At 40.7% G+C, this 12,237-nt stretch overlaps 1 protein-coding gene across 8 annotated transcripts in view; it reads right to left on the reverse strand.

Moving 5' to 3' along the window:
• TAX1BP1 (Tax1 binding protein 1) overlaps positions 1 to 12,022 on the reverse strand; it is a 94,309-nt gene extending 82,287 nt beyond the window's left edge. For 6 of the 8 annotated variants that reach the window (XR_012010769.1, XM_072783659.1, XM_072783658.1 and 3 more), the window contains exons 1-2: positions 11,818 to 12,022; positions 4,338 to 4,506 (exon numbers count right to left, since the gene is read on the reverse strand). Coding sequence is in view for 7 of the 8 variants with exons in the window: in XM_072783659.1 (XP_072639760.1) it covers positions 4,338 to 4,499 (162 nt within the window). In the remaining variant the exon portion in view is untranslated. Of the gene's footprint in view, positions 1 to 4,337; positions 4,507 to 11,407; positions 11,506 to 11,610 lie in introns of those variants that run through there. The other 2 variants (XM_072783655.1, XM_072783654.1) reach the window with 2 other exon arrangements.
• Positions 12,023 to 12,237: the final 215 nt, after the last annotated feature.

Below are 12,237 nucleotides of genomic sequence, written 5' to 3' on the forward strand. Positions count from 1 at the left end.
TTTCTCATGAATAAATAAAATCTTAAAAAAAAAAAAAAAAAAAAGTATACGTATATTAAAGAAGAAACCAAAGTCAACAATTATTAAATTGTTTAATTTGGGAAATCACAATAGTACTGGGGATCATTCTTCTGTTACTAATGCAATAGCAAAACGAGCAAAAAAGGAAATGACTGAAATAAAGAAAAAACCACCAATGTGTTCCACCCCCCCCCCTTTTTTTTTAGAGGGAGGAGGGGGAGTGGGAGAATCTCAAGCAGACTCTACACCCAGTGCAGACTCACATGGGGCTCCCATCTCACAAACCTGAGATTACAACCTGAGTCAAAATCAAAGTTGAACTCTTAACAGACTGAACCACCCAAATGCCCCAATGTTCCCTTTAAATAAGATTAACATTTTAGAAAAACATGTTGGATGAGAAATATTGATCATACAGGAAATTCTGAGAAGGAATGAAAGAAAAGAAGGATATCAAGATTACCTCATAAAACTAAAATATTAATAAATTCTGCAGACACCTTGACAGAAAGAAACATTAGGATGAGCACACAAAGAACACTTGTAAAGAGAAAACCAGAGTTCCAGAGGGGACTGATTTGGGGGGGGAGGGGCAAAAGGAGAGAGACCTAAGACCTGGAAGTAGGAAAGGCACTGAAAATAAATTTGCTGGTTCTAGGGGTGCCTGGGTGGCTCATTCAGTTAAGTGTTTGCCTGCAGCTCAGTTCATGGTTCCAGGATCCTGGGATCAAGTCCAGCATTGGGCTCCCTGCTTAGCAAGGAATCTGTTTCTCCTTCTCTCCTGTGCTTGTGATCTCTCCTTTGAGAAGAGAAGAGAAGAGAAGAGAAGAGAAGAGAAGAGAAGAGAAGAGAAGAGAAGAGAAGAGAAGAGAAGAGAAGAGATTTGCTGGTTATATATGGATAAACACAAAACCTATAAAATACTATAAAATTAGCCTATGGATTTTTAAATCTAGAAAAATATATACCACACTTCTTCACTCACAATTCTGGGTGCTCAACCTTTCTGCTCAACCTAAAACCAATTCTCAGAAATCTCTAATTCCCTATGACATTCTTCCACAATAGCAAAACCAAATCGGCATACTCAAGCCCTCCTCAACTCTTAACACATGATCTTATTTCTCCTTACTGAATATAATAAAGCCATGAGTGAGTTCCAGTCCAAATTCATTCAACTAATTGTGACAAATTCACAATGATTCTACTTATGGATTATAATCCACAACTGACTCCCTTTTCTACTTTAGGCGTTATCTCACCTAGAAAATTAGGATAGTCTAAAACATTTTCTGTCTCCATTCTCTTCTAATTTCAATTTAAATTTATCTTACTCAACCCTCCAAGATAAAGACTCACTTCTAAAATTACTCTCTGCTGTACTTCATTCCTCAGCCAAATATCCAAACCAAGCTTTTCCATTCATCTTCTAAAACTGATGATCTGTCCCAAACAAGTCAAATTCCTTTAACATTTTCACAAACATACCACACACACTTTCCCTTCATTCCTTCCCCCTTATAGCTACCATCCTGCACTTTCTCTTGCTTCCCTAAAATATTGTATCCATCAAAATCATCCTAGAGGGCAATTTGCAGTACACCTAAATGTTTTAAAACGTGCAATGCAATAAGCATGGCAATTCCACTCTATTAAACATGATTTATTTTCTTGAGACTTCCCGCACGTATTCTGAAATTTTTACCACATACCTGAAATTCCTATCAAGTTTAAAAGTATTATCCAGGCAATTCTATAATCCAAGCGCATTCCATACCACTGTATTCATTTATGTAAGTATTATTTCTTAGAGAAAAGTTACAGCACTTGAAGTGCACGTGAGATAAGAGTTTGGCATTACCAAAGTAAAAAATAAGGCAATTCCCGGGATCAAGTCCCATGTCGGGCTCCCTGCATGGAACCTGCTTCTCCCTCTGCTTGTGTCTCTGTCTCTCTCTCTCTCTCTCTCAGTCTCTCATGAATAAATAAAATCTTTGAAAAAATAATAATAAGCAGGCTATGACCAAAAAAAAATGAAGTTACATATACAGAAGCTTTATATGGGGAACCTGGGTAGCTCAGTTAAGCGTCTGTCTGCAGCTCAGATCATAATCCCAGGATCCTGTGATCAAGCCCCACTTTAGGCTCCCTACTCAGCATGGGGAGTCCGTTTTTGTTTCTCCCTCTGCCTCTCCCCCAGCTCATGCTCACAAGCTCCCAAATAAATAAAATCTTAAAAAAAAAAAAAAGGAAGCCTTATATGGCACACTGGTAAAGTTATTTGGTCTTGGCGTTATTCTACAGATAATGAAAAACTAAGAGTTTGAAACAAAAAGAAGATATGTTCAGATTTTCATTTTATAATATAGTTTATATACAGTACTTTGAAGAACAGATAAGGTAGGGGGACAAGAATGAAAACAGGGAAAACAAGTGCAATAATTTTGGAAAGGGCATAAAACTAGAGCACTGATATCACAGATACAAAAATACATATGCAATAAAATGTAAAGAAATGGTGTTTGAATAGATTTGAAAGGAAAGTAATTAGCTTTTGGCTTAGGCAATAGGCCATTAACTAAAAATTGAGGGGAAAAAAAAACTTCAAAGGAAAAAGGTAAAGATTCATCTTGAAATGCAATTTATCATACATCAGCCTACATACCTACATATGCAAAGACATCCCATTGCCCAAAATAGAAACCTACATTTTAATTTTAGCCTATAACTAAAGGTCTCCATAGATAGTCTGAAGCTTAATTCCAACATTACCTCCCTCTACTTTCCTAAATGAAGGTCATTTTCTAGTCAAACTAACTTGTCTCAATAACATTCTCAACTCTGTGGCTCTGCTTATACCATTTTCCTGCCAGAAATGCCCCTCCTTTCCCTCAATCTTATTTCCTTGCTCTACTTTTGTCTGACCAATTCCTATACAAAACACCAATTTTCACTCAGCTTCTTTAACTTGATAACCCATACTTCACATAAAATCAAACCAGTACTAACTTCATAAAAATGCTTACAATGAATGTATCCCCATTTTGGAATTTGACTCAAACAATAAATAGATTAAAAAATAGTAAATGATTCCTCTATCATCAAAATCAAGGAAGGGATTCAAAAAAGAAATGAAACGTCATTAGATGCCAAAACTTTCTTTGTCCAATAGTTTTTCGGCCCTCCTCACTCTAAAAGGCTGACTTTCACTTCTAGATACCTGTGTTTCATTCTGGCAGCTGTTCTTTCTTTCTACTTTGCTGTAACTTATACACACCATGCAATCAAAATTTCAAGACCCTTAAAATCATATCTAAAACTCATTCTGAGGGAGAATCTAGAGGAACTGAGGAGAAAAGTTTTATTATTTGGACATTTACGACATTTTGATTGTTGAAAGGACACTTTTTAATTTTATTTAAGTAATCTCTACACCCAATGTGGGGCTCAAACTCACAAACCCAAGATCGAGAGTCACATGTTCTTCCAACTGAGCCAGCCAGGCACCCTAAGGACTCACCTCACGTTTTAGTTATCCACTACATTCTTAAGAGTTGAAATTGCCAGTAAATTTCTAGCACAGAGAAGCACCACCATAAAGATCACCTCAAAGTAATTCTCAAGCAACTACTATACAAAATGACTAGCAAAAGGTAAGAACTGGGATTCCTGTCATCAGAGAGTTTACTATTTAGTCATGTAAAAACAGAATACTCTTAATAAAATGGGGCAGCCCGGGTGGCTCAGCAGTTTAGCACTGTCGTCAGCCCTGGGCCTGATCCTGGAGACCCAGGATCAAGTCCCATGTCGGGCTCCCTGCATGAAGCCTGCTTCTTCCTCTGCCTGTGTTTCTGCCTCATGAATAAATAAAATTTAGAAAAAAAAAAAAAAAAGCATAAAATGACATGAGCAATAATTAATCAACGTAGAATAGAAAAATAACACGGCTGTAGAGTTGTATAAAATTAATTATAAATGACTGAAGAGATAGTAAATGATAAAGCAACTCAAAGGAAAAGACCTTTTTTCAAATAAGGAATGGAAAAAATGGAAGGGAAAGAAAGGTTCCAAAAAGTGTTTCACAGACCTTTTGATCAGAGAGACGGGCAAAACTGGTGAACTTTAGTTCCCAGTATCGTATACCACCCTGCACTATTAGGTGTTTCATGTTTATAAAGCATTTAAGTTTACAAATGTAAAAAGACCCTTATCGCAGAGTGAAGACAAGGCTAATACAAGCTACTTATCAACCTGCTTAAAAAGAAAATAGAGTACCTATACCTACATGGAAGAAACATGCAACAAACTGTTCTTACCTTGAATATACCAACCCAATCTTTTGGATGTGGATGGATATATGGAGTTAAGGTGTAATGACATTCCAGGTGTGCATTAGGAAGATAACTCTTGGCCACATTTTGAAAGATGACATGGGCAAAGTTGGAAGTCTGCAAGGGGACTTCTTGAAAGGATGTCATTGTGAATCTGAAACAAGCAAATCATACAAGTTGAATGATACCAACTAACACAAAGTTTATACCTTCAGAAAATACACAAAACTAAATGCAAATTACAAGAGCATCTGCATGCCATAATTATTGAGAAGACACACACTTGGAATTCCTCCTTAAAAACATGATTGAGGGCAGACCCGGTAGCTTAGCGGTTTTGCACTGCCTTCCGCCCAGGGCGCGATCCTGGAGATCTGGGATTAAGACCAACGCCAGGCTCCCTGCATGGAGCCTGCTTCTCCCTCTGCCTGTTTGTGTGTGTCTCTCTATCTCTAATAAATAAATAATTAAAAAAAAACATGATTGAATATATAAAAATACAAACTGATGGAATGCCTGGGTGGCTAAGTGGTTGGATGCATCTGCCTTTGGCTCAGGGTGTAATCCCAGAGTACCTGAGTCAAGTCCCACATCAGGCTCCCTGCATGGAGCCTGCTTCTCCCTCTGCCTATGTCCCTGCCTGTGTCCCTCATGAATAAACAAAATCTTTTTAAGAAATAAAACTACAGGGGATCCCTGGGTGGCGCAGCGGTTTGGCGCCTGCCTTTGGCCCAGGGCGCGATCCTGGAGACCCGGGATCGAGTCCCACGTCGGGCTCTCGGTGCATGGAGCCTGCTTCTCCCTCTGCCTGTGTCTCTGCCTCTCTCTCTCTCTCTCTCTGTGACTATCATAAATAAATAAAAATTAAAAAAAAAAATTTAAAAAAAAAAAAGAAATAAAACTACATCTGCAAGACATAAATGTTTCCCATATTTTGTGCTCTACTTTTGAGAAAAAGGATACAACTGAGGATTTACTCAAAAAATCTATACAGAATCACAGACTCAGTACAATTATTGATTGTATACTACATATAAGAAACTATGACAATGTCCCTATAGTACTTGCTCCTGTATCATCATAAAAATCCCCATAATGTGACAGGAAAACCTGGGCAAGCTTTTTGCTAACCAAATGAATCTAATTTACTTTATAAATCAATAAAGTCTCTATAGGGCAAGCACAGCAGTTAGTCTCTATTCATATTTTAACTATTAAAATCTTAATTGTTAAGATTGAAGACAACATGCTTATACGTTTCTTTTGCTGACCTGTTTGAAACACTAAGGCAAATTTTCAAAATTTCAAGATAAATACTTCAGAAAATATCCACTTTTCTTCTTGTATCTTCTCTGCTTCTGTTAAAGTACTGCTTTACTGGAACAGTATATTAGACATCTCATAAAGAGACTATCAATGGTGAGCCTGGGAGCCACCATGGTAGAGTACCAGTCTAGTTGTCAGTTAGCCTCTCCACAACCTGAGCTTTGCCAGGATTCCAATGCAAGGAGAGTGCATCCAGTAGCAATCCTCCTGTCCATGGCTTATTACCAGCAGCCCTATTTTACAGAAGGATTTGACTATCACTATTATGCCAAAGCCATCAATAAAACGAAAAGATAGCACTTACATACAAACACTGGGAACGCTGTCTAAAATAAATGAAGAGTTTTATTACTTTCTTTGAATTGTCTGAGCTAATTTGGGCTCAGGGGGATGTCATGATGCTAATAAAATCACTAATGATAATCGCTTTTCAAGTCAATGGTTATACTAGTTAAGAGAAACAATAGCTAAAAATCAATGAAACCAACTTCTAGCAGATCCAACTACCAAAACTGAGACAAATGAATGAATCAGTAATATATTTCTAGGGAGAAAATAAGTATTTAGGATTCTCTGAGGAAAACATTTAGTAAGGAAAAAATAAGGTTAGCTTAGACTGAGTTGCCAATGTTTTTTGCTAAAAGTAATTTAAGAATGAAACTTTTTCTTAAGACTTAACATATTTCCTTTTTTTTTTTTTTAAGATTTATTTATTTATTCACGAGAGACACAGAGAGAGAGAGGCAGAGACAGGCAGAGGGAGAGGCAGGCTCCATGCAGGTCTCCAGGATCACACCCTGAGCTGCAGGCGGTGCTAAACCGCTGTGCCACGCCACCGGGGCTGCCCTTAAGACTTAACATATTTCCTAAAGTAAACTAAATCAACAAAGCTGTAATTGTTATAAAACAAGTCAGTGAAGTTTAAACTTTTGTTTAACCTCAACTACACTGTTTTAAAAATCTATAATCCAATCTTACACTTTCGCTTCACTGAAAAAGTAGAAAGTAGGAAGGTATACTTCCTACTATGTATTTATGTATTTATGTATATGTATTTATTTATGTGTATGTGTGTATATACACTTACAAATGCATCAAAAAGGACTAAAAAATACAAGAGTTAATAACAAATGCATCAAAAAGGACTTAAAATAAAGTTAATAGTCTTTACTCATGAGGGACTATGTGTGAAGACTTTTAATGGATTTTTTATCAGTATGTATAAACTCATCTTCATTTTAAATCAACATATTGACATGAAATTTCATTTTAAACCTTCCCCCATTCAAGTTTTTAATAGAAGACTCTAACATCAGACTTTAAATATATTCATGATTATAAATCTTTTTTTTTTAATTTTTATTTATTTATTTATGATAGTCACAGAGAGAGAGAGAGGCAGAGACATAGGCAGAGGGAGAAGCAGGCTCCATGCACCGGGAGCCTGACGTGGGATTCGATCCCGGGTCTCCAGGATCACGCCCTGGGCCAAAGGCAGGCGCCAAACCACTGCGCCACCCAGGGATCCCCATGATTATAAATCTTAAGAGTAAAATAATTTGTGACCATTCTATTAACCTTATTATCTCTCCCCAACACTCCAATCTAAAAATTTCAGTGCAACTATAGAATTGTTTCACAAGTCATTCCATTCTCACGTTTTAAAAACTTTTTTTAAAAATTAAATTCCAATATTATCTTCTACTCATAAAAAGTAACAAGGGATAATGTAATCTGAATGCAATTACCACATGAATCAACCCATTTTAAATAGTAAAATAAAATTTCCCATATAATTCCTGTTTTATACGTATGCAGATAAAGAGGGCAAGCTTATAAAAATGCTAAAATTTATTGAGAATGTCAATTTATCAAGATGATTCAGACAGATTTATACAATATCCATGCTCATGCGCACGCGCGCACACACACACACACACACACAGCCCAGTGGGGAAGTAATGTGCAGTCACTGCATCACCTTGTGGTAATGCTTGGGAAGTGTAGCTTCACTAACATCCTGAGAAAAGACACTGCACCTTAGCTGAAGAGGAAACATAGCCCCTTTACACACAAAGGGAAGTAGAAGCTGCTGTACTATACCAAATTTTGCTTCCCATTCTCTTAACGTACATCTCCAGAAACACAGGTACATTAAGATGCAAGCCAAAGGCTAAACAAAAATTTTCCACTCAAGGGCAGCCCGGGTGGCTCAGCAGTTTAGCACTGCCTTCAGCTCAGGGCATGATCCTGGAGACCCCGGATCGAGTCCCACGTCAGGCTCCCTGCATGGAGCCTGCTTCTCCCTCTGCCTGTGTCTCTGCCTCTCTCTCTCTCTCCCTGTGTCTCTCATGAATAAATAAATAAAATCTTAAAAAAAAATCCACTCAAGAATTAAAGAACCAAATACATTAGCTGAGAAACAAAGTCTGAAATGCATATATATATATATATATATATATAAATGTCTGCAAGTGCCCTCTTCCATGTTTTCTACCATATTCCCCAAAGGTACAAAATGTCTAGAGTTCCTTAGTATGTGCTATACTGTAAACTTTATAAAGTCTTTGATCTAAATTCCAATTTTGATATTTGGGGGGATTCATCAATATCTAAGGAAAAGATAAATACTATGCAGCCAGTGGGCACTTAATTAAGTAGCTAAAAGAAAGAGAGGGGTCGAAGCACTTTAATGTTATGTTTAATTCTTCCTCCTGGAACTTTTTCAAGCCCAAAACAAATCTAGCTTTTGTGGTAGTATTTTTCCAGTGGCTTCTGATAGTCATTTACTGGACTAGCCCTTAGTCAACTAAACTAGAAAATATACATACTAATTTTGTTCTGTGTGATATGACTGGTGATTGTATTTTTTTTTCAAAGTACTTATCAAGTTAAATACACTAAAGGTAAATTAAATATCCTGATGTCCAGGATTTGCTTGAAAAATTCCAAGGGGAGGGCAGCCGGGATGGCTCGGCGGTTTGGCACCTGCCTTCGGCCCAGGGCATGATCCTGGAGACCCGGGATCTGGTCCCACACCGGGCTCCCTGTGTGGAGCCTGCTTCTCCCTCTGCCTGTGTCTCTGCCTCTCTTTCTCTCTCCGTGTCTTTTATGAATAAATAAATAAAATCTTAAAAAAAAAAAGGGGGGGGTGGGGACGCCTGGGTGGCTCAGCAGTTGAGTATCTGCCTTTGGCTCAGGGCATGATCCCAGAGTTCCGGGATCAGGTCGCACATGGCTCCCTGCATGGAGCCTGCTTCTGCCTCTGCCTATGTCCCTGCCTCTCTCTGTGTGTCTCTCATGAATAAATAAAATCTTAAAAAAAAAAAAAAAAAAAACTCCAAGAAAAAAAATATACTGGGAAAGGTAATAAAACAAGATTAGTAAAATGGTAGTTCCTTTTACTGTTTGTTCTCCCTTTGTGTATATGAGTAAAAATTAGTAATAAAAACTCCATGTAAGACCTACTGCAATAGGAACACATTATATGTAGTGGATGGCAAACAGCAAAAAGTTTTTAAAATCTTCAGTTAAAAATACATGAACTTTTAAAATTATGTTTAAACTTCAGTCCCATCACACAAATATCTGAAGAAAAAACTGTTTTACATTCTAGAGCAAAAAAAATGTTATCTGCAATCTTTCTGGGATGCAGAAACAAACCCAACACTTAATTTGCACTCTTACCAACATCTGTATCTCTAGAACTCTTTTTTTTTTTTTTTTTTTTTTAAGATTTAGAAGCTGAACCGCTAAGCCACCCAGGTGTTCCCAATCTCTAGAATTCTTCACAATGGAGTGCCACTTCATTCTGCCCAGGTTTTATTCATACTACTCTTATTTCCTCTACAGATTGTTTTAAAAAGTAGTTTCTAAAAGCTATAATAACGGCCCATATTTTTTCTTAAGATTTTATTTATTTATTCATGAGAGACAGAGAGACATAGGCAGAGAGAGAAGCAGGCTCCATGCCGGAAGCTTGATGTGGGACTCCATCCTGGGACTCTGGGATCATGCCCTGAGCCAAAGGCAGACACTCAACCGCTGAGCCACCCAGGCATCCCAATATTGGCCCATATAAAGAGGGAGTTTTTATCTTTTTGTAAGGGTTTATCTGGGCCATAATAAACTTTAAAAAGCCAGCAGAGCATACAGCCAAAATTTTACTCATGGTAATATCCAAATTCCAACCGAATAAAATCCAATAAATTTCACACATGGTATCCCCCAAAATACTCTCCCAAAGAAGTACACGAGTATCAATCCTTAGGATGTTTCATAGTTAACATCAAAAGGCTGAATGAAGCCATAAATGGTATGCAACTTAAGAATGTGATGATGAGGGACGCCTGGGTGGCTCAGCAGCTGAGCGTTTGCCTTTGGCTAGGGGGGTGATCCTGGAGTCCTAGGATGGAGTCCCACATCCGGCTCCCTGCACGGAGCCTGCTTCTCCCTCTGCCTGTGTCTCTGCCTCTCTCTCTCTCTGTCTCTCATGAATAAACAAAAATCTTAAAAAATAAAAAAAATAAAAAAATTTTTTTAAAAATGTGATGAGAAAAACTATGATAGGATGTCCTTTGAAGCAGCAGCAAAAAAAAAAAATTAAAATTAAAGATGTAATAAGCCATTTCAAACGTAATCAAGTAATTCTTCCAGAAATCAAGCCTATTCTAAGTAAGAACGAAACAAAGGCCTAGCCTCAAACCCTTCTCTATACCTGAACTGCACTTTGAGGGGCAATTAGCCCACTTTCCTATTAACATGTTACTCAAATAATCTTTTCATATGCTTTGGAACTCAGCACCAAAACTATAGTTAGTGCTCCATCCGTGCTCAGGCTGTAGAAATCTTACGCTGAGGGTAAAGCAGAGTTGAAAAAAAAAAAAGTAAACTTTTCAGGGGTGCCTAAATGGCTCAGTCCGTTAAGCGTCTGCCTCAGCTCGAGGTCATGATCCCAGAGTCCTGGAATCCAGCCTCAGGTCGGGCTCCCTGCTCAGCGAGGAGTCCGCTTCTCCCTCGGCTCCTGCGCTCGCTCGCTCGCTCGCTCTCTCTCAAATAAATAAATGAAAATAAATTAATTAAATAAATAAATAAGCAAACCTTCCCATCTAAATCCTTCTATTACAGCGTAACAGCAATGCGTGACCAAACGGTGGAGCCTAAAACCTAACACACGTAGAAAGCCGAATGCCATCGTGTTTTTCAAACAGAACTATCACAGAAAAGGTTAACAACACGCGTACCAACAGTCACACACGACCCCACCCCCACCCACCTCAAAGACTGCCCCAGGCGAAGAGTGTAGGTTCGGACTAGCCCGCAGCCTGCGGACTCGCAGGGCGCCGGGCGGGGGGTGGGGGGAGGAAGAGTTGTTGTGAAATCAAGAAAAGTTGCTTAAGCAAAGGAAGACGTGACTCTCCTCAGAGGACTTTTAAGATTCCTCGGAACACTGAGCAGAGGAGCCGTCCATAAACAGACCGAGAGAAACGTTTACCAGACCCGCCGCCCAGGTAAAGTACGCGGTCGGGCCGCCACAGCTAACCCCGCCCCCCCGCCCCCCCGCCGCCCATCAAACGTCGCCGGCGCAGCCGAGTCTCCGCCCCTCGCTCCGCCAGCGACACAAACCAAAACACCTGGGTTTCACCCCACCCGGGCCGACTCGGACTTGACCTGCTTTCCCGAGCTAGCCCACCCCGGCAGCCCACACACAAACTGCCCTCAAAACACACCCTAGAACGGGGCCTCGGGCAACACACGTTCCTCCTCAGGGGGTCCCCCGCGTCACTCGCCCCCTGCCCCAGCGCCCCCACGTCCCCCACGGCTCCCCCCAAACGGCGAAGGCCTATCCCGGGGCCTCCCGGCCGTGTGGGGCGGCCACCCGTCGTTTTTCCCAGACCCGCTGTTACCAGAAGTTGCCACACACACACCCCACCGTCACAATCGTAGTCCAGGAGCAAAAGTTTGTCCTCGGAAAGGAAAGCATCGTCATCTGGCTGCATCGTCACCAGGAGAGCACTCCCGACACTGGCCAGGCCCCTAGACTCTAAGGGCTGAGGAGCGTATCACGAGCCCCCGCAAAGAGCTCCAGCTGGGGACCGCCCCACTAAAGGCGCTGGAGCCGGCCGGAGAAGCCGCTTACCTTGCGAGGGGCTCCGGGACGGAGGGAGCGTTACAGAAGCTTCCGAGCCCGTGCCGCCATCAGCCGCTGAACCTCTTCCGCCACCACAACCTCCCTCCACCGACCAGCCCCACCTCCCCTCAGGGCCAAGAAGCCGGCGTGGCGTCACTTCCGGCTGAGGGACCTCCCCTTCCGCCGCCGCCGCCGCCGCCCCAGCCACCGCGCGGAGGGGGCGGGGCGGAGGGGGCGGGGCCATCCACTGAAACACCGCCTCCGCCTCTGCGACCTTTCCTGGGTCCCGCGGACAGAGCCAAGCAAGCCCGGGCCTGCCTTTGACCTCTTCTTGGGGCCTCGCAGTAATGATTCACAAGCCTAGTCAAACAGGGTCCATTTGGGTTTGCATTTTTCTTTTTTTTTTTTTTTTAATTTTTACTTGAACCG

The sequence above is a fragment of the Canis lupus genome, chromosome 18, assembly GCF_048164855.1.
Source record: "Canis lupus baileyi chromosome 18, mCanLup2.hap1, whole genome shotgun sequence".
In the NCBI taxonomy this organism is placed as follows: Eukaryota; Metazoa; Chordata; class Mammalia; order Carnivora; family Canidae; genus Canis; species Canis lupus.